Below are 24196 nucleotides of genomic sequence, written 5' to 3'. Positions count from 1 at the left end.
CTGGGGGAAGCACCTAAATAAACAAAACTGTAATTCTTAAAAAAAAAAAAATCTTTCAAAATCAAACAAGTGCTGGATGTTAATCTACACAGATTTCTCTCCTGAAAACTGTTTATTTGGGTGAGCAAAGCACTTCCATGTATTTACAATAAGCTTAGATTTCCAATATTTTCAACAGCGCAGTTAGCAGCAGTGCTAGCCACAGTTAGCAGCGCTTACCGCTAGTGAACGCTGCCTGACAGCGCTACACTAAGGAGCCCTGAGTGTGCCAGGAAGACAGGGCACAATCAGCTAGTGGTTTGTATCATGTAGTTTGTTTTAACACGGTAAACACACAGACTACAGTCCGAAATACTCACCTGAACAGTAAAAGAGCTAGCACTGTTGTTAGTGACTAATTCTAATGCTGCTCCAGCCATGTGCTGGAGAAACTTCACTAAAACTCCTGTAGCTTCAGCAGCTTTACTGCTCCTTACAACCTGACTGCTAGAATTCATACATAAATTTCCTTCGGGATAAATAAAGTATCTATCTATCTATCTGTCTGTCTTTCTGTCTGTCTGTGACGCACCAGATTAAAAGGTGCATTGATAATTTCATAATATGTAAAGACATTTTCATAATGTATGGCAATTTATCACATTTTTTTACATGCTAAAATATGTATATATCATGGAAAATTGTATTGTGAGTTATATTCACAGAATTACACTTTTTGCTATTGAATTAGCAGTTTGTCAGTATACAGTTAACAGCTAACCTCATAAATGTTAGCTATGTTTTGACTGCCCAAGTCAGTTCTGTGTTCACACATTCTTTTTTGTCACATCAACCAAAATTGGTATATAAGACTACAATCTGAACATACAGTACCAGTCAAAAGTTTGCACACAACATCCCATTCAATGTTTTTTATGTCTTTATTTAATTTATTTTCTACATTCTAGATGTATATTAAAGGCATCAAAACAATCAAGGGACACATGGATTTACTGTATGTAGTAAACAGTACAAAAGTTGTCTGTCCTCCACCTGATCTAATCTCCTGACCTAAATCTGATAAACTGAGATGGTGATTTGAGGTGGTTTGGGAGGAGCTGGAGCTTCACAGCGTGAAGGAAAAGCAGCAACTATTGTTCAGCACCTCCAGGAACTCCTTTAAGATGCTGGAAAAACTATTTTAGGTTACTCTTCCTTATGAAGACACTGAGCTTAAAATACCAAGAGTGTGCAGATCTGTCCTCTAAGATAAATGTGCTATTTAGAAGAATCTAAAATCTAAAAAATATTCTGGTTTGTTTAACAGTTTTACAAAATACAGTTTCAAAATAATTCCGCATGTGTTCCTATATAGCTTTAATAATGCCTTTAATATTAAATAAAAAAATATTAAATGTAAAAAAATCACAAAAAGAAAGAAAACACATTGAATGAGAAGAGGTGTGTCCAAACACTCGGTGTCAATTTCAGATTGTGTATCTGATCTTCTATTCTGCAGTATAAACAGAGCATGAACTAAAAGATTGGTTACGGTTATGGTTAGAACTTTGAACCAACCTTCTGCAGCATCTGCAGGGCCAGGGTCCGGTCCTTAGCCATCCTCTCACAGTCCTGAGCCGCTTGCACTCCCAACTGATTAGCCTGAATCTCAAGTGCCGCCATCTTCTCCTGGGGGATTATGGGTAATGCAGGTTCAGGCATGAATCTCACGCAGGCAATTACACATTCACAAAATGTCATTAGGATCTTTAATCTGCTCTCTATCTTCTCCAGAGCAGCCCCTGTGTTCTCATCTATCACTTAGTGTTAACAGCTTGTAATGAGCCGACAGGACCTGCTGTGGGAGGGTCCCATTAAAAACTGTCCTGGGATCAGTACTGGACATACCTTCCTCTTTGCCACGCTGCGCTGGTACTGGGCCCTCTCCTGCAGCAGCTGCCGGCTGAGCGTCTCCTTCTCCTCCTCCAGGCTGCTCTCGCGCTCCAGCTGGCGGAACTCCAGGTCTTCAAAGCGTTTGGAGCCCGACTCCAGCGCCTCTGCTTTCTGCAGACGGACAGAGGAGACCGAGAGCAGACGCAGACAGATGGACAGACAGACAGATGGACAAGACAAACAGGCAGATGGACAAAAAGGGCTCAATGGCAAGCTTGTGCTGGTCATTCTGTGTTGTAAACATCGGGCCTCATTCATCAACTGTTCTTCAGTAGAAATATCTTCTACAAAGATTTTGACATTCAACAATGTTCTTATTTCAGATTTGTCCAGTTTATGAGAACAATGGAATTAATAAGATCAGAGCAATTTTTGGTTTAAAACAAATATCATTAATCCAGCGTAGATTTTGTACCTTTTTTTGTTACGAACAAATGTAAGACAATTCATGGGAAGATATTGGTGAATGAGGTCCATTACTTTTTTAATGTTTAAACTAGAGCTGTACATCTCTTAGAAAACTATTCATTGAATTTCACATTACACCACTATATACAATTATTTTGGAAAAATATACAGCTCTGGAAAAAATAAGAGACCACTTAAAATTATGAGCTTCTTTGATTTTACCAAATTGAAAACCACTGGAATATAATCAAACTGCTTGAATTGTTGCACCAGGAGTGGCATAACGTTATCCAAAAGCAGTGTGTAAGATTGGTGGAGGAGAACTGTAAAAATGTATGAAAACTGTGATTAAAATCCAGGGTTATTCCACCAAATATTGATTTCTGAATTAAACAATAATGTTTTACTCAAACATATACCTATAAATAGCAAAATCAGAGAAACTGATTCAGAAACTGAAGTTGTCTCTTATTTTTTTCCAGAGCTGTATATATATATATATATATATATATATATATATATATATATATATATATATATATATATATATATATACATATATTTAAATGTTCTTAATTCACGTATCCTTGCAATTATGGAGCACATTTTAAAATGGCAAAACATTTTCTGGCCCAAAAATTAGTTAAACATTATTCAATATTAATATAACTGCCTATAGTCTATTCAAATTCTGTCCAACATCCAATACTGAGAGTCAAAATCCCATGCAATATCAGTGGATTAGTGAAGTGTTTTGTTAAAACATACAAAGCAAGAAAGCAGCTGAATTTAATAGCTAGCATGTCCAGATTAAGTGCACAAGAGTAACATGAATAACATCATGCAAGAACTAAAGAAGAAAAACAACTAGGTGCTCGACTATAGCAGAACAGAGGGAAAGAACCTCCATAAGTGATTCTGACTATTGGAAGAATACAACCAGTAAACATAAAAAGAAGAGAATCCAGCCAACATACTCAGATTCATCACATTCACAAAGCTGAACTAAGCAAACTGTGACTTTGTGACAATTTTATGAAAGAGGTGAAGCTCACCAAACTCTTACAAATAGTTCATAAAGACTTTTTTTCATAAGAGAGATGTGAGAGTGTGGTGTAACATTTAAACTGAAAAAAAGAACCTTTGAGACAACTTATCTAAACCTTCAACAAATGGAGAACCTTCTGTAACACCTTTATTTTTAATCATCTGTCTTTAGCTGTAATCATGTGTCTTTAGATCTGCAGCACCACTGCAGATGTGATGTATTTACAGGATTAATATCCTGTAAGGTTGTAAGGAGCAGTACAGCCACTCCGCTGAAGTACAGTGTTATACAGGAGTTTCAGTGAAGTTTCTCCAGCACCGAGACTGAAGCAGTATTAACATTAGCTGCTAACTGCAGCGCTAGCTCTTCCGCAATACAGAGTTGAGTATATTGGACTGTAGTCTGAGTGTTTACCATGTTAAAACAAGCTATGTTGGAGGAACTCCTAGCTAATAGTGCCCTGGCTCACTAGAACACTCAGGGTTCTTCAGTATAGCGCTGCCAGGTGGCATTTACTAGCACTAAGTGCTGCTTTTAACCGTACTGTTGAATATAAAGAAAATCTAAGCTTATTGTATATATATAAACAAAATGGCTTTACTCACCCAAATAAACAGTTTTCAGGAGAGAAATCTGTGTAGATTTCTGTGTAAAATTAATTAAGGTTTTGCAACTTTCTGCATTTGCATTTTTAAAGTAAATTTATTTTCAGTAAAATTTAAGTAATTTCTATTAGTAACCTTTACTTAATTTCTGCACACAATATTACCTAATTACAATTACTTAATTTATACAATATTACTCATTTACTAATTTATGATACATAATATATTTTAATTCCTGAAATTTAAATATTTTTAGTTAAAACACACATTCAAATATTTACATAATCTCAAAGATTTATTTTGTAAACAGACCAAGTCTCACTGTCTCAATACATGTGTTGAGACAGTGTAATATGTGTGTTTTAACTTAAAATATTTACTCTCACTTATTTACTCCATGTAACATTTAAGTCTTGAAACCGAGTTGAAGTTACTTAAATTTATCTGAAATTAAATTTATTTAAAAAAGCAAATGCAAAAAGTTGCTAAAATTTTTTTAAGTAAATTTCACTCATCATTTTTTGTGCGTATCTTTATAATAGTTAAAGTTGTTATAAGGTGTTTCTACAAAGAGAAACACTCTTCCTACCCAAATAAACAGACTTAAACCACTGTCTCGGGTGGCGAAAGACTTTTGCAAAGCACTGTACTGCTCATTCTTTCTAACTAGTCCCTTGGTTCTTCTTGGCCTGACTTTGTTTCAGCTTTAACAAGTTCTTGTTGTGTATGTGCTCTGTGCTCCATTGGGCAGCAGGAGTGGAGACTGACCCTGGCGAGCTGCTCTTGTAAGTGTTCCCTCAGAGACTCGGGGCATTTGTGAAGCTGGCTCTTCAGCTCACTGTACCCGTCCCTCAGCCTGGCCAGGATGTCCCGCTCAGCCGAGACATTAGCCCTCCCCTAAGAAACAACACACGCGCACACACACACACACACACACGCACACACACGCACACACACACGCAAACACAGAGCAAGCCAGGAACAGGGGAGAGGGAGAAACAAAAATAACACACTGCTCAATTGCTCAACATCCTCAGCTAGGACCAGGGCCTCTGTGCCCATCTGTTCATACTGTGCTCATAACAGAAAAGAGCTCAGGTCATGCAGTGACTCCATAAAACTCAATACCTTTATTTACAATAACTTTTACCATGTTAATAAATAATTCTGCATGCTATCTATACTATCTTGCAAGTCCAATTCCATCAGACAGTAGTTAAACTGTGTTTCTGGTATGTATGTCAAAGCATGTAAATATTTTATCATTTTTATCCCATTTTTTCCTTATTTTACACGGCCAATTACCCAACCCACTCATTAGGACTCCCTCTATCACTGCTGATGCCTCAACACAAAGAGGGTGAAGACTAACACATGCTTCTTCTGACACGTAAAATCAGCCACCGCTTCTTTTTGAACTGCTGCTGAGGCAGCATTGCCGCAGGAATGGAGGAAAGCGCAGCGTTTCGGTTTAGATACATCAGCTCACAGATGCCTTGTGCTGATCGACATCACCCTTTGGAGTGATGTGTGGAGAGAGTGCCATCTACGCACCCAGAGAGAGCAAGGCCAATTGTGCTCTCTCAGGGCTCCGGCAGCTGATGACCATGTAAATATCTTTAATTAATATTTATAATTTTTTATCGAAATTAAACTACAAATGTTAATACAAGCATAATTGATTAATAATAACTTAAAAATACTACCAAATAATCATTTTTTATGTACTACATATATCTAATTTCTTAAAATTATCATTTTCACAGTAAGAATGCTCAGAAAATTAGTCATTATCATTTTTTTCTTGTTACTAAGAGATAATCAAGTTTAATAAGATGTTATGGCTGCTGTTGAAGGCGACACTAAATGCATTTATCTTAAGCTGTTCTGTTGTATAAACAGTAATTATGTGGTACTCTGAGTTGGGGCAAAACTTGCTTAGATGGCGTTTTATAAGCCAATTTATGCATCCAATACATGTTAGTATACTTAATAAATAAATTATAAATAAATAATAGGTATAGTATAATAGGTTTTGGAAAGGTTAGCTTTTAGCCTAGCACCAAGTCCTTGCAGCCAACTCCTGGCCGCTCCTCTGGTAGTCCCTTTTCTGAGCAGTGCTTTAGCTGGTAGGCTGGCATTAGCTTCCATATTCTAAAGTAGCCTTTGTGGTCAGCCTTAAAGGCTTCTACTCGGTGTCTGGGATTACTGTGCATACATTTTCTTGTAAAATCATTTAGACACACTTACTTTTAAATATGGTGACAACAGTGTTTTTATTTAATAATGCCAAGAAAAAATAAAATATTCCATTTTAGGGCATCAATAACGCATAGTAGTACATAGCAATATCTTCCCAGATTTATAAAATGAGTTTAACAAGCCATCATTTTTGACATAGTACGTTATAATACTGCTACCAGAAACACAGAAAAGAACCTGGTGGAAATGGCTTTCCATACTTTACGCTTAACATCATCCATATCCATCTCACAATCAAACACCACTCACACCACAAAAAAAGGAGCTCACAGTCGCACAACACAGAGAGTTACGTTGTTATAGGTTAGAAAGAAGTTAGTAAAGAGCGCCCACAAACATCTTTGAAGAGGAAAATGCAGGAAACAGGAAATTTGAGAAAGGCAAAAGTGTTCTTCCTTGCTGACGACGAAGCAGAAACGCTCCTAGGTAGGAAAGGATGCCTTAATTAACTGGAGCAAGCGGTTGCTCTACGTGTGTGTACACACTGTTTACCTTCTCTTTCTCCCTCTGGATAGTTTTCTCTACTTCACTCAGTTTGAGCTGAAGCTGATTGATGATCTCTATCTCTGCCTCCACTTGATCCAGCTCTGCCCTCCTCTCCCCCTGCAGCAGCGCCCGCTCCATCTCGGCCTGCGGACAGAGCAAAATAACACCGACCTTATTATGATGCGTTAATAAAACATTTCTGCACACTGTCTAAGTTCAACTAACAGTCAAGGATCAGGAAAATATAGGCAACTACCATCAGCCATATCATTCACACCACCTGCTTAACACTGAGAATAACCCTGGTTTTTATTCACAGTTTAACGCATCTTGGCATATTCTCTCCTCCACCAGTCTTACACACTGCTTTTGGATAAGTTTATGCCTTTACTCCTGGTGCAAACATTCAAGCAGTTCAGCTTGGTTTGATGGCTTGTGATTATCCATCTTCTTCCTAATTACATTAAAGAGGTTTTCAATTTGGTAAAATCAAAGAAATTCATGATTTTTAGGTGGTCTCTTATTTTTTTCAGAGCTGTATAAGACAGTTACAATCTATTGAAATCATATTTAAACTTTATGATCATTTTTTTATTTTAAAATATATGCTGTTACTAATGTTATGATTACCAAAACACATTTCAGAATATATACTGTACATCTCACAAACCTTGAACCTTCAAATCCCTCTAATAACATTGAAAACACATCCAAAATACAACATGTCTTAACCAAACACACTGTGTTTTTTCTGCTGACTGTACAAAATGTACATCAACACTACTCATTAATATGCAACAACGTTAATGAACATCAGCGTGTGTAGCTATGTAAACATCCGACTCCTATGGTGCAGTCACATGGAAAAATGAGGACACCTCAAGAAAACATATTTTTTTAACATATTTAACATACTATATATTTACAAATGTTTATGGACACCCTTCTGCCAGTAACTTGATTAATTAATTAATATGGTATCAGCCCTATTATATATATCACTAAAACACAGTACAGCTCTTTATTACTAGTCTATTTCCTTGTGGAATTCTTCAGTTTGGATTTAAGCTATAGCTTGGGGTGTAGGGGAAGCCAAACCTCCTGTCTGGAGTCCTGAAGCTGTTGCTCCAGCTCAGAGACACGGGTCTTCAGCTCGTCCACTCGGGCCAGAACTCGGACCCGTTCCTCCACCAGATAACCCACCTCCTGCTGCCCCAGACCAGCAGTGTCCTCGTGCTGAGGGAAAGAGAGAGAGACAAAGAGAGAGACACATAGATTGAGAGAGGGATGCAATAATACAGTGTGGTGCTAACGCTAAGTAAAAAAATCGCTAGAAAAGCAAACGTTTGTGCACCTCTAGTGAAAATTTATCTTATTGTGAATGATGATGATGATTAGCCATTTAGTCGAAATCGACTTTCGGCCACTTCATGGATCTGTTCTCTCCACGCGTTCCTGTCCTCGACGATTACTTTGAGTTCTGCAATTGTTTTGCTGGTGGCCCATGTGATTGTATCAAGCCGGCGTATTCTTTGCCGTCCTCTTCTTCTCGTCCCGCTCACTTTGCCCAGCATCATCGAAGTCTCCAGTGAATTTGCGCGCATAATGTGACCGAAAAAGGACAGTTGTTGTTTGACGATTTTGCCCTCAAGCGACATTTTCGGCTTGATACGGTCCAGGACCCTCTTGTTTGTTGTCCGCGATGTCCAGGGTATGCACAGTATGCGCTATTGTGAATAGCTAAGCAATTAAAAGTATTTCATTGTAATGAATTAATTAAGATAATTTAAGTTACATCCATCCAATATATTTGGGGTGTCTGCATCATCTAGGGATGCACCAGTCAAATATTAAAATCGGGTATAAATTGTGATACAACATAATTAGCTGGAACAGGTTTTGGAAAATTGGCCCAATCTGTTGAACTGATCCATTTAGTGAACCCAGTGCCCAAACTGTGAGCAGCTAAATGCCAGTATTCTAGGTTACATAACTCAAGAAAGAAGTATTCAACACATATACATATACATACACCACAACAAAAAGCAAAACCGGGCCCCCATTTCTGACCAGCCCACCTGCCATCAACTATCAGCAAGTAATCCAGCTCAGAAAAACAGTTAGGATCGCTTACATAGTAAGTAATGTTTATTAATTCAACCATGGTATCAATGGATACACATAGTTTATGGATCAGTATTGATATAATCCCTAGTTATTACTTTTAAAAAATTATAAACCCCTTTTAATGTCATCAATTTCTGCAGAAAGAATAAATGAACAGTTGTCAAAAACTGATGATAAAAAAGATGATTTAAAGTAACTTTTACCACAAAATCTTCACTGTTCTCCACAAACCATACACTGCAGTTAAATTTTCTTATCTACACATTTATCCACATATTCCCAAATGTTCTCAAATGGTTGAGTGGACCTTAATGAACTGTTAATTATGGCAACATGCACTGCTTTCATGGCATGCTCATCACTATATTGTGACTGTCCTCTTTCAAACAAACAAGCCCACCAGAAACAGTTCTTAAAGTTCTCAAAGTGTAATTTATTTAGATGGCTCTGCTTACACAGAGACTAGAATGGGTTTTATGTTTTAGATCAAAGACTGAAATAGTATTAACTGGGTGTGTATGTGTGTGTGTCTCACCTCCTGGTGCTGGCTCTCAGTGCTGCTACACTCCTCTTTAAGGTTCTCCTCATCGCTCTCTCTCTGCCGGTGTGTATGAGTGTGTGTGCGCTGGCCCGACACACCCACGGGGTCGGGACCGGGTCGCCGGGCAGACTCCTCCTCTGTCCCGGGGAACTGACTTGCCCTCAGAGTTTCCATGCCTACCAGAGGGTCCCCTTTATTATACTCAGCACACAGACTAAGAATGGTCTCTAGCCTCTGTCTCTCCTGTAACACACACACAAACACACACACACACACACACAGTTCAGAATCAGGGTGGTCTCAAAGCAGTCCGCTGTGTAAACACACAACACACACATACAAAGTTACTCAATTACACTTCTTTACGTCCTCCATAGACAACTACTATCATTTAGAATCTTTTATGATATATTTTATATATAATAACACATTGCAAAATAAATAAATATTGCAATACACAGCCATTTCTGAACATTTCTGAAAAACAAGACATTTATACTATTTATAAATAAGATTTTACAGTAATATGCATCAAATAATAAATGATCCACCTTGAGATGCATACAGCATGTTTTATTCATTTAATTTAACTTTATTCTCAATGTTTTAACAGCTGTCTCATTGATTTTAAAATCTTCTAAAGATCTTTTAATCATTAACTCTTGAATAACCTTCTCGATAATGTTCAGTCTTCAAGTCTTCTAAACTAAAAATGTACTTTCAGATTTTGTTTAGCTTTAGGTAATTATTAACATTAACATTTCCTCTTAGATACAGGCTAAACATCCAGTAGTAATTGTGGGAAACGGAGATGCTGATGTTGTTATTCTATCACTTTCACACTAAAGCAACGTATTTTGGATGGTGGAGTAAATGGACGCCTTTCAGGGTGTTTTAGGGTGTTGTCATGTCTATGTTACCTTCTGTCTCTCTCAATTTTAGTTTAGTAGGCTGTTATTGTAAGATCTGCCAGAGCTGTTAGACCCACTCTGATCATCAGTTTCCTTTCTGCGTGTCTTATTCATTTATTCAGAACTAATTAAATGTCATCACCTTTTTTTGTGTCTATGACTGCCCACCTGTCTGGACTTAAACTGAAGTTTGTCCATCAGGCTCTACGATTACATGCCTGTTGTTGAAATTTACATTAATTCTAACTAGGGCTGGCCAATAGTTTAATGTAAACATGCAGCTCTGGGAAAAAAATAAGAGACCACCTAAAATGATGAGTTTCTTTATTTTACCAAATTGAAAATCTCTGGAATATAATCAAGAGTAAGATGGATGATTACAAGCCATCAAACCAAACTGAACTGCTTGAATTTTTGCACCAGGAGTGACATAAATTCATCCAAAAGCAGTGTGTAAGACTGGTGGAAGAGAACATGCCAAGATGCACTGTGATTTACTTTAACTGTGATTAAAAAACAGGGTTATTCCACAAAATATTGATTTCTGAACTCTTAAAACTTTATGAATATGAACTGGTTTTCCTTGCATTATTTGAGGTCTGAAAGCTCTGCATCTTTTTGTTATTTCAGACAGTTCTCATTTTCTAGAAATAAATGCTCTAAATGACAATATTATTATTTGAAAATTTGGAGAAATATTTTCCATTGTTTATAAATTAAAACAAAAATGTTCATTTTATTTAAACATTTATATATATATATATATATATATATATATATATATATATATATATATATATATATATATATATATAAATAAATATATATGTATGTGTTGTAATACATCTTTTCATCCCACAGTTCTAATTACATAAAAAGATTAATCAGGGCAATTTCTGTACTTTCCTAAATTTGTATATAAAATCACAGTATACTGATTGCTTACAGTATTTATCAGCACAGTAATATTGTAACCCCTGCATCTTAACATGTATCATACCACCAGGTTTTTCTTAATACACAGCCCTAGTTTATATTAGCAGCACATCTTACCTAAACTGTGTTGCAGTATTATTTAGCTATAGAAGCACAAAGATCAGATTGGATCGGTACTGTCTGATACTCTAAACTCTAAAGTACATTAACTGAAACGAGGCATCTCTACTTTGAGTTATAGTGCAGACAGACTTATATGTACTTATGATACTATTTTGGCTTCAGATGTTCTATCCTGTCTTTATACAAGAGCCAGCGAGCCACTCCTGACTGTAATCGGATCGAGGCGCAATTCCCTCACACGCCATGCCAGCGTCCTGACAACTTTACATGGCCATTAGATTAATGTGTGATATACAGCGCATGCACGACACCACCAGCCAATACAGTGTCACTCATTAGCCTACATGCATATACACAGACATACACACAGAGATCACCCATTCGCCTGCCTTGTTTGAGCTTGAAGAATGCTTGGGCCCCTTTGGCAGCTGTGTGGAATCATCCTCACACACACACACACACACATACACACACCCACTCACACTTGTAGACTAGCTGTAACTGTTTATGACCCCCCAACTTGTGAACTAATGCGGCTTCTCACCCGAGCTACAGTATGCAGCTGCTGCTGCCACTCTACAGACACTGTGTGTCCAAAAGTTTGTGGACACCTCTTTAATAAATGCATTTGGCTACTTCAAACTGCACCTACTGCTGGCACAAATGTGCAAATGCACACAACATAAACCTTGTTTAGTCCCTGTGCAGAAGTACTGCCAAAAGAGCAGGACTCTCTGGAGCAGATAAACATAAACATACAGCTCTGGAAAAAATTTAAACCACTTAAAAAATGATGAGTTTCTTTGATTTTACCAAATTTAAAACCTCTGGAATATAATCAAGAGGAAGATGGATGATCACAAGCCATTAAACCAAGCTGAACTGCTTAAATGTTTGCACCAGGGATGGCATAAAGTTATCCAAAAGCAGTGTGTAAGACTGGTGGAGGAGAACATGCCAAGATGCATGAAAACTGTGATTAAAAAAAATGTTATTTCACCAAATATTGCTTTCCAAAGTCTTAAAACTTTATGAATATGAACTTGTTTTCTTTGTGGTGTGATTATTTGAGGTCTGAAGCTGTGCATCTTTTTTTGTTATTTTAGCCATTTCTCATTTTCTGCAAATAAATGCTCTGAATGTCAATATTTTTATATTAAATTTTGAGAGAAATGTCCGTAGTTTATAGAATAAAACAATAATGTTAATTTTACATTCTCAAACATAAACCTATAAATAGCAAAATCAGAGAAACTGATTCAGAAACTGAAGTGATCTCTTAATATTTTCCAGAGCTGTACTTAAGTGGCACCAAGCCACTTGGTGTAATGCATAAGCTAGGGGTGTATAAAGCCCCCCAGCCCCAATTGGGCTGTGGAGTAGAGTAAAACTGTGTTCTCTGGAATGAGAAACTTTCATCCAGTATGTTTTTGAGGTTGGGTAGATAAGTAGATAAATTGGTTGGAATGGTGATCATGCACATTTTGACAACACCAACACTCTATGTTGTTGCTGAATGCAATAAAAATCCCCACAGCAATTCCAAAAAAGAAAAAAAATCTAGCAAAAAGCTTTCTCTGAACAGTAAACACTGGAGTTATTTCAATAAAAGCAAAACAATCTCTTTTTTAACACCCTCAATTTCAAAAGAAACAATGAATGAGCAGGTGTCCCAATACTTTGCTCCGTACCGAGTACACTTGTGTGCTTGTAGTTGATCTCTACCTCTCCTCAGAGCTTCACTTTCCTCTCTTCGACCCTCTTGCTAGTTGACTGCAGCCCTTTGTCCAACATGCAGCTCTCTATACTGAACGCAGACAGCTGACAATATCCAGAGCTGCCCGGCTAGCTGACACCAGCGCAGCGTAACACCGCTAGCATGACTAAAATATCACGGCAGGCCAGCATGTTCTTACAAGAGCAGCGCTGCAGACAACACACCAGAGACCGTGCTGGATCATTTGAAAAAAAAGAAAAAAAAAAACTGAAAAGGATTAGGGATTCATTTACACATGTATAATTAACAAAGAGACATGTGGTCGTCTGAGAGCCAGCATGCTGCAGCGCGTGCCTGTCACTACGCTACAAGTGTCCTGGTGGAGAGTGAACATTTTCAGGCAGACAGATATAGTAACAGGATTTATAGTGGCCAAGGTTGGGAAATATGGAAGAAAATGTAACATCGGCTATGATTCTGATTTTGATGATCATGATACATGATATGTAGTATGATTCCGTACAGTACAGGCAACCATTAAATAACATATGAAAATTTGGAAAAATCATCTAAATAGAACGTTTTCTTAATTTTTTATATGGTTTATTTTTAGTAGTTTTGTATTATTACTTTTTAACTTATTTTAATTTGTTTATTATTATTATTATTATTATTATTATTATGTGTTAGTTTTAACTTATTTTTTTTTACAGTTTTTTTATTTTATTAATCTATTATTTTCTTTTTATCTTAATTTCTTATAAATTAAATCTTAACTTCTATATTTGTCTATTTTTATCTTTTATTTATTGTTCATTAAAATTTTATTTTAGTTTTATTGTAGTTATAATTTTGCAAGCATATATATCCTTTTACAACAGTGAAAAAAACAAAATAAACAAAGCAATATATTTTCTATAATTTTTTTTGGAGATACTTCATATAAGCCATTTTATAGAAAACACATTATTTAAGGAAGTGATTCTCATTGGTTTAATGTTTGGGCATTATGAATGACAGCTTGAGTAAGAAAACATTGTTACACTTGAATTTCACAAAATTGTGCTTTAAGAAACCGAATTCGCAAAACACGTCATTGGGTTCTGGGCTACATGTCAATTTTATAGGTTTTACAGCTCAAGATCAGAGTAAACCTTTGATAAGAGTAAATTTTCAATCAAAACTGGTCAACTTTATACAAATATGTGACTGCAGTCATTGTGCATGTCTTAGGGAGAAACAATAATGTGAATGATTGATGAAAACCCAAAACCTTCTCCAGCAAACAACTCTTACTAAAGATTTATCCTTAAAAATATTTGAATTTAGGCCCAACTGGCAAAATACATTTTGTTCAGTCTTCAAAAGCCAAATCCAATTCAATCTAGACTGGATGCTGTATAGCACATATAGCCACACATTTATAGGTATAAAGATGCTTTCAATTCCATCAGAAATGCGTACATTTTATTAAGCTCATGTCTAGGGTTGCAGTGGTATGTGATGGTATGAAAACATCATGGTCTCACAATATGGCAGTATTTCACAATTACCCTAAAACGTTTATTCCCGGCTGTGTCCCAATTCACTAGCTAGGTCAGCGATAGTGTATTGGACAGCGACCCTGACGACACAGGTCAATACGCATGTGGAGCAGTGTGTTTATTTATTTATTTTATCCTTTCTTCTTGGGTTTACCTGCTTTGAGATCAACTCTTCTGCAATTGGTTTCAACAACCCTCTGGGCTGGAGAGCTACTAGTCTGCAGAACTCCATCCCATTACACTTCATTTTCCAGTTTTTTTTTACCTAATGGCTTGAAAACTTAATTGCAGACCCCAGCTCTTTTGCATTTTTCTGTACTGTGTGTGTGTAAGTGCGTTTGTCTTATGTGTGTATTTTTCTGCTGTGTGGTTTTTGATTGTGTTTCTCTGCTTTGACAGTTTGCGTATAGCCCCAGTTGTTGAAACTGAGGTAGGATTCTACATTTGTTTCCCTACTTTCACTATTACATTACCATTATAACATTACCACTATGATAACCATCCGTTTTTATATCAGTTACTGCTGCAACTCTACTCAAATACTGAGAAATACTGAAATACTGGGCTTCTAAATCAAACACTAAGGGGTATCCCACCTTAAATATTTGCACATTTATCTCATATGCTTTTTCTGGAAGGGTGCCAGTCACAATATCCATCAAAGCGTAAATATTCAAATCTGTACCTTACTCTGCATACGCCTCACTGCATTGTATGCAAAGCTTCACTCAGCCTCTCCTCTGTTAACAGACTGTTTCTGTGGATTTTTATCTTAATGAAATGATTAATGTGTCAAGAGCAGAGGTACCGTTTGTTAAATCTAGCTTTAAAGTCTTCATTGTGAAATCAATGTGGGCTCTTAAACAGAGCGGCCGTTTTGTAAACGTGCGCTCTCATTCTGAAGAGGTCTCTCCTGTCAAGAGAGTGAAGACGCAGAGGCTGCTGTGGTAAACGCTATCCGCGGGGTAGCTAAGCAACAGCATTCTCCTTAACAAAGAGAGTGTCAGCTCAGCTGGCAAAGCCCAGGGAAGATGCCTCTACCCAAACAAACGGGAAAAAGGGCGACGCACAAAAACGGCTGTGTGCTCAGCTCACTTAATGGCGAGGGCTCTCCACAAAACAATACAGGCTCGGCCTTTAGGTCTCAGAGTGTATAAACTACACAAAAAAAAAAGGTCAAAGGAGCACTTTAAATGACCTGAGCGTTCAAACATGCTTCAGTTCTGAAGTGTTAGACGATTAATGTGAAAAAAGAGAAAGAAAGAGGGTTTACATCGTATGTAGGGTAAGGCTTTAAATGGTTTGTAATGCAGTTTGTAAGTGATCTGACTGAACGATTCAGATCATGTGCATTTTGAATCATTTTGAGAAAAAAATTAAATCATGAAAAATAACAATTCAAAGCTGAACAATAACCACATAAGATCAAGATATGGATTTTGTTTCTATATTTATCCTAATTTATTCCACCAATTTCTGTGTAGTGTAATGTAATGTAATGAATACCCAGATATTAATTTACATCTTCAATTAAATTTAGGAGGTATGGACAATTAAATACTCCATTGAACTCATATGTCACTCATAAACACAAGCCTAGGTAAATGTACAGTAGAAGGAAAAAAAACTTCTTAACTTTCAATGAAAGTTAGTGTGAAAATATGTTATCTCAACTAATTTTGGAGCATTTCTCCAAAATTATGCTAATTATCCTGGAATTTTGTCACAATCTAAAGAATAAGTGCCAAATTAATATTACATCAAATAGTGATAATCAGTAAAAAATTGCTTGACATTAATATCCTTATAAATTCTTTCCCTTATTATCCTTATGTTCCCAAAGAGACCTTAAAAATAGAATGCCAAAATCTGATAAGTGCAACGATTCAGGAAAGTCAGAAGTCAATACAGTCAATTTTAATACAATACAATGTCAACGCATTTTCAATTATGCGCAGTTGTTAATGTTTCTAGTTTCAGTTCAACAGATTCAGAGGATAAAAATGACCCACCACCATGTTTAACAGCAGCGTTGTTTCTCATTGTTTTATTTTGGCGTAAAATGTACAGACTCTTTCTATACTTTCCTGCTGAAACCTCAGCTGGGTACACAGATATTCAGACCATTTTTCACCCTTAGGACAAAGGGAATATTCAGAATGTTAAGATGACAGAGTTAAAAAAAGTATAATATTTAAAAAATTATGCACTAGCCACTAGTTAATACATTAGCCCCGAGCTAACATACACTCATGGGGAGTGTGCTTTTCCCATCTACTGTTGGTTTAGATGTAAAGATTGAGAAAGTGATTTTTATCAAAGGAATATAATCTCCTCTCACTGTGGACTTGCTTGCTTAATTTTTTATCACATTTAATGCACTGTCATCAGTATTACAAAGAGCACTTTATTTATTATTATTTTTTTTTTTACGCGTTGCTCGAATGTTGATTAGTGCTGAATCGAGAGGATTCTACTCTGCTGTGATTACCCTGGACATTGTTAATGTTACATCAGGTGCCACACTCAATAAAAATAATAGTCAGATGGTTTTACTGCATTACTGGGTGATTAGTTTGAACTGGAATAATGGTCCCAATGGAAATCCGGGGTTCAGAAAGTAATTTACTGCAGATAGTGGAAAAATTACAAAACCACCTCAGGTAAAACTGATCACAGCTTGAATAAACATACAGTAGAATCATATGTATACATACAGTACCAGTTAAAAGTTTAGACGCTATGTTCCTTCTGTGTTTTTATTTTTCACACTATATATTAATACTGGAGACATCAAACACATATATTGAACACATATGAAATTGCATAGTAAACAGAAAAGTGCTCAGCACCCCCGGGTGCTCCCTGAAAAAGCTAATGAAGCTGACTGTGAAAGTGTGGAGAGTGTGCACAGCTATGATCAAAGTAAAATGTATTTACTAGTTGTGGGAATCACAGGGCATCTCACAATACAATATTATCGTAATATGTTGACCACGATAACAATTATATCATGGTACGTGATTCTGCAGTTCTCCATATACAACAAGAACATTTTAAATCTACAATACTTCACGGCATCTGTTACTGAAGAGAATGAAATAATCCTAAATAATCCAATACCAGGAATTATGAAGCAGTAACTTTAGTAAGTCTAATTGGAGAGCAAGTCTTAGGGAGTTTAGTGAGCCTATCTTTCAATTAAACATTAATATTTTATGCCACGTATCAATAATGTATTGCAAAACGAACACAACACGATGCATCACAATATTTTGTCCCACCCCTAGTGTCTACTGTGAAGAATCTAATGTATAACACATTTTCTGCTTTGTTTTACACTTTTTTCTTTTGTTTTGCTACATGAATCCATGTGTGTTTCTCCATAGTTTCTGGTGTCTTCAATATTAATCAAAACATAGAAAACAAATGTATAAAAAAAGAAAATTACATTTAGAAGAATTGATACACTTAATATATAATATTTTAAACTCTACACAAGTTAAAATAGTTTCATTGCTGCTCTGTTTGTAGCTGCGCTGTTTGGCTTGTAAGCGCTGCATCATTGCTAGGTTATCTGTATGTGGCAGAGTAATACACGGAGAGCTTTGGTTACAGTGCATTACCGGCTAAGAAAGGCACACATAAAATGCCTCTCAGCCAATCACATTGCAGGGTCGGAACTAACTAACTAATAAAAAGGGGTGTGTCTAAATGTTTTGACTGGTACTGTATATGTATATGTATACTGTAGTCATGTATATATGTACCTGTGCCACCACAACTGTAGACAAACAGACACGGAGGGAAACACACTCACAAAGACTAAAAGCTGCAGAAGCTGAAGGCAAAAACTAGAATTTATTAAAAAAGCTATGCGGATGTACAGAATGTTATTAGGATGCCTTCAAAGGCAAAAATGAAGGTGAGGATTCAACTGAATCAGTACTGGAATGCTAAAAATGATCATTCATGAAGACAATATTCCACAAAATACAATTTTGTGCTTAGTCTTCCACATAAATGTAAAAAAAACTGACATGAAAATAAATGTGCATTGCTTTAACTCTCCTCTGTTCTTACATTTAAGAATTAATTGATTCTTAATACACTAACTGGCTCCTCATACAATTGTGAAAAAAAGATCAAAAGATTAATACTAATTAATACGACTGGTGTGTTAGAGTATGTTTCAGTTTAAACTTTTAAAATAACAAGGGTCAGTAGTACAGTCGATTATTTATTAAACAAGATATTAAGATATACAGAAAACAAATGAGTATAATGCACTGGAAATTTGCATAAAATGTACTTAAACTCACTTAAGTTAGTACTAAAATGTCAAAAATCATCATTTATGACAGACATTCAATCAAATACAGAATGTGCATATTTTACACATCCACCAATAAACCATAAAAAAGTGCTTTTAGTCTCCTACAATAGCTTTTGTTCTTCTCTGTGTCATCACATTTTTGAACTCCAATATAATCAAATCAAATTCACTTGATTTATTCAAATAAATATACTCTTCTGCATAAGCTACTCAGTTCATTATAATAAAATATAAAACATTTACAGCACACTTCAGGGTCATATTGTTCATTAACTTGGGTCATGGTCCAGTAGTGAAGAGGGTCACTTCATAAACGCTTCCAGAAAGCTGTTATTGAGTTATTTAGTCAGGATGCCTGCTGTGTGAAGATGCTCCAGTAGAGCTAAAGGATTCTGCAGTGTCTAAGCACTTGAACTGCATGTCAAATAATTTTTCAAAAACAAGTAAACAATGTGATAAGGGTTCACATGCTTTCAGATGCCCTAAACGTGAGCACAGGCTGCCCTCTAGTGGTGGGTACCACAGCCCACATCCAGAGGCAGTCTTCTCAGTTTCCACGGTGACACGGCCAGGAAGAATAAGGAGTGACCTCCAATACCGAACCGCTGCCTTAGGAGGCAGAGCCACCCTGGGACCAAAGCGAAAGAGTGTGGAGTCTGTGCTGTACTGGACTTTGATGTTGGGAGGGAGTGTGTGCATGTGTGTGTGTGTGTGTGTATCTGTGTGTGAGGCTGTGTGTGTAGGATACTTTCAGGATAATAAAGGCGGGGCACGGCAGACAGGAGCGTCGCAAAACAGGCATGGAGCTGAGCCAAGTGGGCCATGGCCCAGAATCTCGACTTGCACATGCTCTTACTCACACACACACACACACACACACACACACACACACACACACACACACACACACACACACACACACACACACACACTCTCACAAAGCTACTCTACTAGTGTTGATTCATTCACCTTTATCCTTCCCATCCCAACTATAAACAGCTTTTCTCCACCCACCTCTGTTTTTTTTCATGTCATTTTAAATCAAATGCTTGAGTCATCTTCATACAACAAGAAATGCAACTAATGATTCATGTGATGATGAGCGATGATTAGCTTTTAGAATATTATTAGGCTAATTAATTGGTGCATCGTCAGCCGCTGTTCATCTGCCCCCTTTTCTCTGTATCAGTGCCAGTGTTGTTCCATTATCGTGAAATGACACAACAGGATGTTGTATACTTAAGCAATATTATTATTGTGATTATACCACAGTTCCATTATCTCTGTTTATTGAGATTTTAGATTTTAAGTTAAAGAGGAGGAGAAAATATGATCTGTTTGGTTATAAACTCTCTGCGAGTTAAAATAGTTCCATTGCTGCTCTGTTTGTAGCTGCGCTGTTTGGCTTGTAAGCGCTGCATCGTCGCTAGGTTACGTGTATGTGGCAGAGTAATACATGGAGAGCTTCGGTTACAGTGCATTACCGGCTGATAACGGCACCCATAAAACACTTCTCAGCCAATCACATTGCAGGGTCGGAACTAACTGTGGTATAATGTTGAATAAAGTGTAGTTTGTACTGAGTGTATTTTAATTATCACTAAAGAACTTGGAGGCTAGCTGTTATTGCAAAGACTGTTTATTATGGGGATGCACAATAATATCGTAACTATATCAGTATCAGCCAATAATTGCTCTAGTTGAGAATCATTGGCATTGGCCGATATTGCCAATATTCAAAACGATACTTGCTGGCGCTGGCTGCGCTACTATAATTGACCAACACTTGTCGTGCTACTTTCATATTCATTGATTTAAGCTTTTTAAATTTATTTTTATTTGTTTTAGTTTTTAGTATGTGTCTAGTTTCTTTGTACATTATAAATGTGTACATAAGCATTGGCATCAGCAGATATAAGATATAAATATCAGATATCGAATCAGCCCAGAATTCCCACATCAGTACAGCCCTAGCTTTTAAGCCAAATGATTAATTAGTCACATAGGGTGAAATTAAAAATCCACTGTTATACATGACCCATGGAAGCTAAATAACGCTGTGGAATATGAGCTGTCTGTTCACAAGGACAATTCAAGTCAGACACTGCCAGTGACGATCATTAACACCCACTGCACTGCACTATACTGTCCACTGTTGGTGGTAATGCCTTCTGTAATGTACTGTACAAGTACACACTAGGCACTGTAAGTCGTGGAACGGCCAATGTCTGCCATGAACTTCAGCAATGAAATACAGACTATCCGACCTCGCTTTAACTTACATCGCCTTGCCATTAGCACACTGGCCAGTGTTCAACCTCGCTCACAAGATAACACCTCACAACTAACTGGGGTGGGCATTCCCACATCCTCTACATACTGCTGCTCCATGATTTTTGTAATGTGAGTGTATAAAGCTATACTATGGAAAGTGTAAAGCATTATTGAGAACCGTAATTTTAAATAATCAACATAACTGATGAATGACTAACTAACTTAACCTAATTTAATTCAACATTAAATAATCAGAGTAGTTTTGACACACTTTTCCCTCCACTACTACACTTTTTTTGGTCTCTTGTTTCTGAATCTCTTTTTCTCTGACTGCCCTTCATCCAGTCTCTCTTTCTCTGTCTCTCCCTCTCTAATCCCTCAACCAGCTTACCATCCTTCACTGAGAGGTTATTGCTGAGGGGCGTGATCTTACGCACATGGCCTGATGTCAGTACATCAGATTCGATATAAGATTAATGGAACACACGATGGGCTCTATAAATAACCAAGCTGGACAGACTGCATGAACAGAAAATGTAAAAGCACAGGCTAGAACTGCAACACTGCAATTGTTGAACTATTAAAGTCGAAGTAAGACCTCTATTTTGGGCCTTTCCCTATTAACAATAGCACTAAGAATGTAAGAAAATATCACTACATCAAAGTATTGCAATTTTGTATAGATTTTAAACATTTTAAACACAATATTGGTAATTAATTATTAGTTTCGATGTAAAGATTGATGTAAGACAATGGTTCATTTTGTGTTGTGTTTAATCTTTGACCGCTAGATGGCAGTGTTGTACTCTGTCATTAGATCCCACTGTAATGATTGCATTTTTTCCTTTTTTTGAATTGTTTATTTTAAGTATGATACAGTATAATTATTAATTTAAACACTTACCAACAAAGTAAAATATGACCATAAATAAGTATATTCATTTGTTCAGCTCAACACCAAATGTGTTTTTTTTGCCATTTTCAGCAAAAGTATTTAATTTTCTGAATAATTGAGGCCTCCCCACAAAAACACAGACATAGAAAATGTTTCAATATGGATTTGCAGTGGCTCATTATCATAAAATGGCAAACAATGTAATTAATAAGCATTTTAAGTTGCTACATAAGTAACTATGTGAGTTAAGTTGGGATCAAAAAATTCTCAGGTGCTATTTTATGCACCTCTTTTTTAACCCTGCTGCCTTCTTTGATCATTTTGATATTCATTTATTATTCAGTATAATGAAATTACTCTTTGAGTATGCTTAGTGAGCTGAAAAAACAAACTTTGAACAATATTTGAATTGTTCTATTTTTTTAGGATATTTATTTTTTTTAGGGCTGTGCCATATCGTATGGTACACAATATTGCCAACATTTTTGAATAGCGTGAACGATATTATACCCTAAAATATCGTGCCATATAACCCACCCCTAATTATCTCCTTAGCAAAAGAATAATTCCCACTGTTCTCATTTTCTATTATATATCTACTAGATACAGATTATATCTGTACAGTATAACTTATTTTACTTTAATCCTAGATATTTGGAGATATTTGGAGTGCATTATTAGTATCGTCACATTCTGGATCATTGACTTCTGATACAAATCTGATAAAATTCTTGTATTTTTTAATATCTCAGTTAGGTGTGTGCCATATCATATCGTTTGCAATAGTAAAATTTAATTTTCATTTTGTTGCAGTAGTGTATTCTTGAAATAATATTTTTAATTTAGTGTTTTGTCATATCACCAGAGTATCGTTATTGCAAAAATAACATTAAACATCAGGATATTATTTTAGGGCTATATCGCACACCCCTAATATTGCATCATATAAATATTATATTAGTGTCATTGTATAGTTTTAAAATGACAATAATATAATTTATCAATTTTTTTTTTTTTTTTAAGTAGTTATTGAGACCTACCTGTTATTGTGCCTCAAAATTAAACATGAGCTGCTGGGCTTGTCAAAAGAAATGTTCAACTATGCCATGAAAAATATAGTTTTCCCTTCTAGTCCACTTTTAAAGGCGTAGGCACTCAAAACAGCCGTCTGTTTAGACAGGGGGAGAATAGGTGCAGGTGCTGCTGGATCTTGAAGTATTTTGACAAAGCATGTCAGAGACATTTCATTAAGACCCCAGGGAACTGTGTTAACTTGTGGAAAAGGGGTCTAATATGTCATCTTTTAAACGCTGCACTGCTGCACTGTGTCAGAGCTGAGGAGGCTTCAAGGCTGCTTCCTAACTACTGATGATTTTTTTTTATTCATGGAAAATTACTTCCTGCTTGTATTAATTTCACTGATGTCCTAAAGGACGCATCTCCTGAAATAGATTTTCTACAGGGAATAAGAGGAATGTGTCTCTGCTGTGACAGCTGCTCCACTGTACATAATTAGGCCTCTGTGTGTGTGAGTGTGTGTGTGTGTATGTGTGGGTGCATAGAGAATAGACTGTGGACTTTAGAATCCATAGGCCTTGAAGACAGGTTGAACAGCAGTCAATGTGTCATGCGGGGAAATATGAACTCATGAATTGAAGATAAAACATTGAAGGTGGGTGTTCTGTCAGTGAACTGGCAATGGCATTGAAGGCACATCAGGGTGTATAATGCGCACAGCAAATTACAGGGTTACTGGGGTGAGTGTGTTAAAGCAGTCAGATGGGGGGATATATGCGTGTGTGTGTGTGCACGTGTGTGTGGAAGTGGTTTGAGGCTTCAAGACTGCTGGGTAAATATAGCATTCAGTTAGCCACACCCTCTGCCCACGGCCCTTTATAAGACACTCTGGAATTTACACCAATGTGTTACTCCTGTCTACGCCTTCACTAAACCCACCCCCATTGCCACCCACCACCAACCACAGAGCACAGCACTGAAAACCCCATTTTACCATATAAACATTAACCACTGCCCCTTCCTTCACTTCAAAA

At 36.6% G+C, this 24196-nt stretch overlaps 1 protein-coding gene across 12 annotated transcripts in view; it reads right to left on the bottom strand.

The window, feature by feature from the left end:
- The window catches only part of phldb1a (pleckstrin homology-like domain, family B, member 1a), a 120046-nt gene that overhangs the window by 35326 nt on the left and 60524 nt on the right, over window positions 1–24196 (bottom strand). For 11 of the 12 annotated variants that reach the window (XM_022667676.2, XM_022667681.2, XM_022667675.2 and 8 more), the window contains 6 exons: window positions 9404–9652; window positions 7840–7977; window positions 6748–6885; window positions 4762–4890; window positions 1888–2043; window positions 1558–1668 (listed from right to left, as the gene is read on the bottom strand). In XM_022667676.2, the coding sequence (XP_022523397.2) occupies window positions 1558–1668; window positions 1888–2043; window positions 4762–4890; window positions 6748–6885; window positions 7840–7977; window positions 9404–9652 (921 nt within the window). The remainder of the gene's footprint in view (window positions 1–1557; window positions 1669–1887; window positions 2044–4761; window positions 4891–6747; window positions 6886–7839; window positions 7978–9403; window positions 9653–24196) is intronic. The other variant, XM_022667680.2, reaches the window with a different exon arrangement.

The sequence above is a fragment of the Astyanax mexicanus genome, chromosome 1 (genome assembly GCF_023375975.1).
Source record: "Astyanax mexicanus isolate ESR-SI-001 chromosome 1, AstMex3_surface, whole genome shotgun sequence".
Taxonomy (NCBI): domain Eukaryota; kingdom Metazoa; phylum Chordata; class Actinopteri; order Characiformes; family Acestrorhamphidae; genus Astyanax; species Astyanax mexicanus.
The sequence above is the reverse complement of the archived record's forward strand: the minus strand, read 5'-3'. Positions and strand labels throughout refer to the sequence as shown.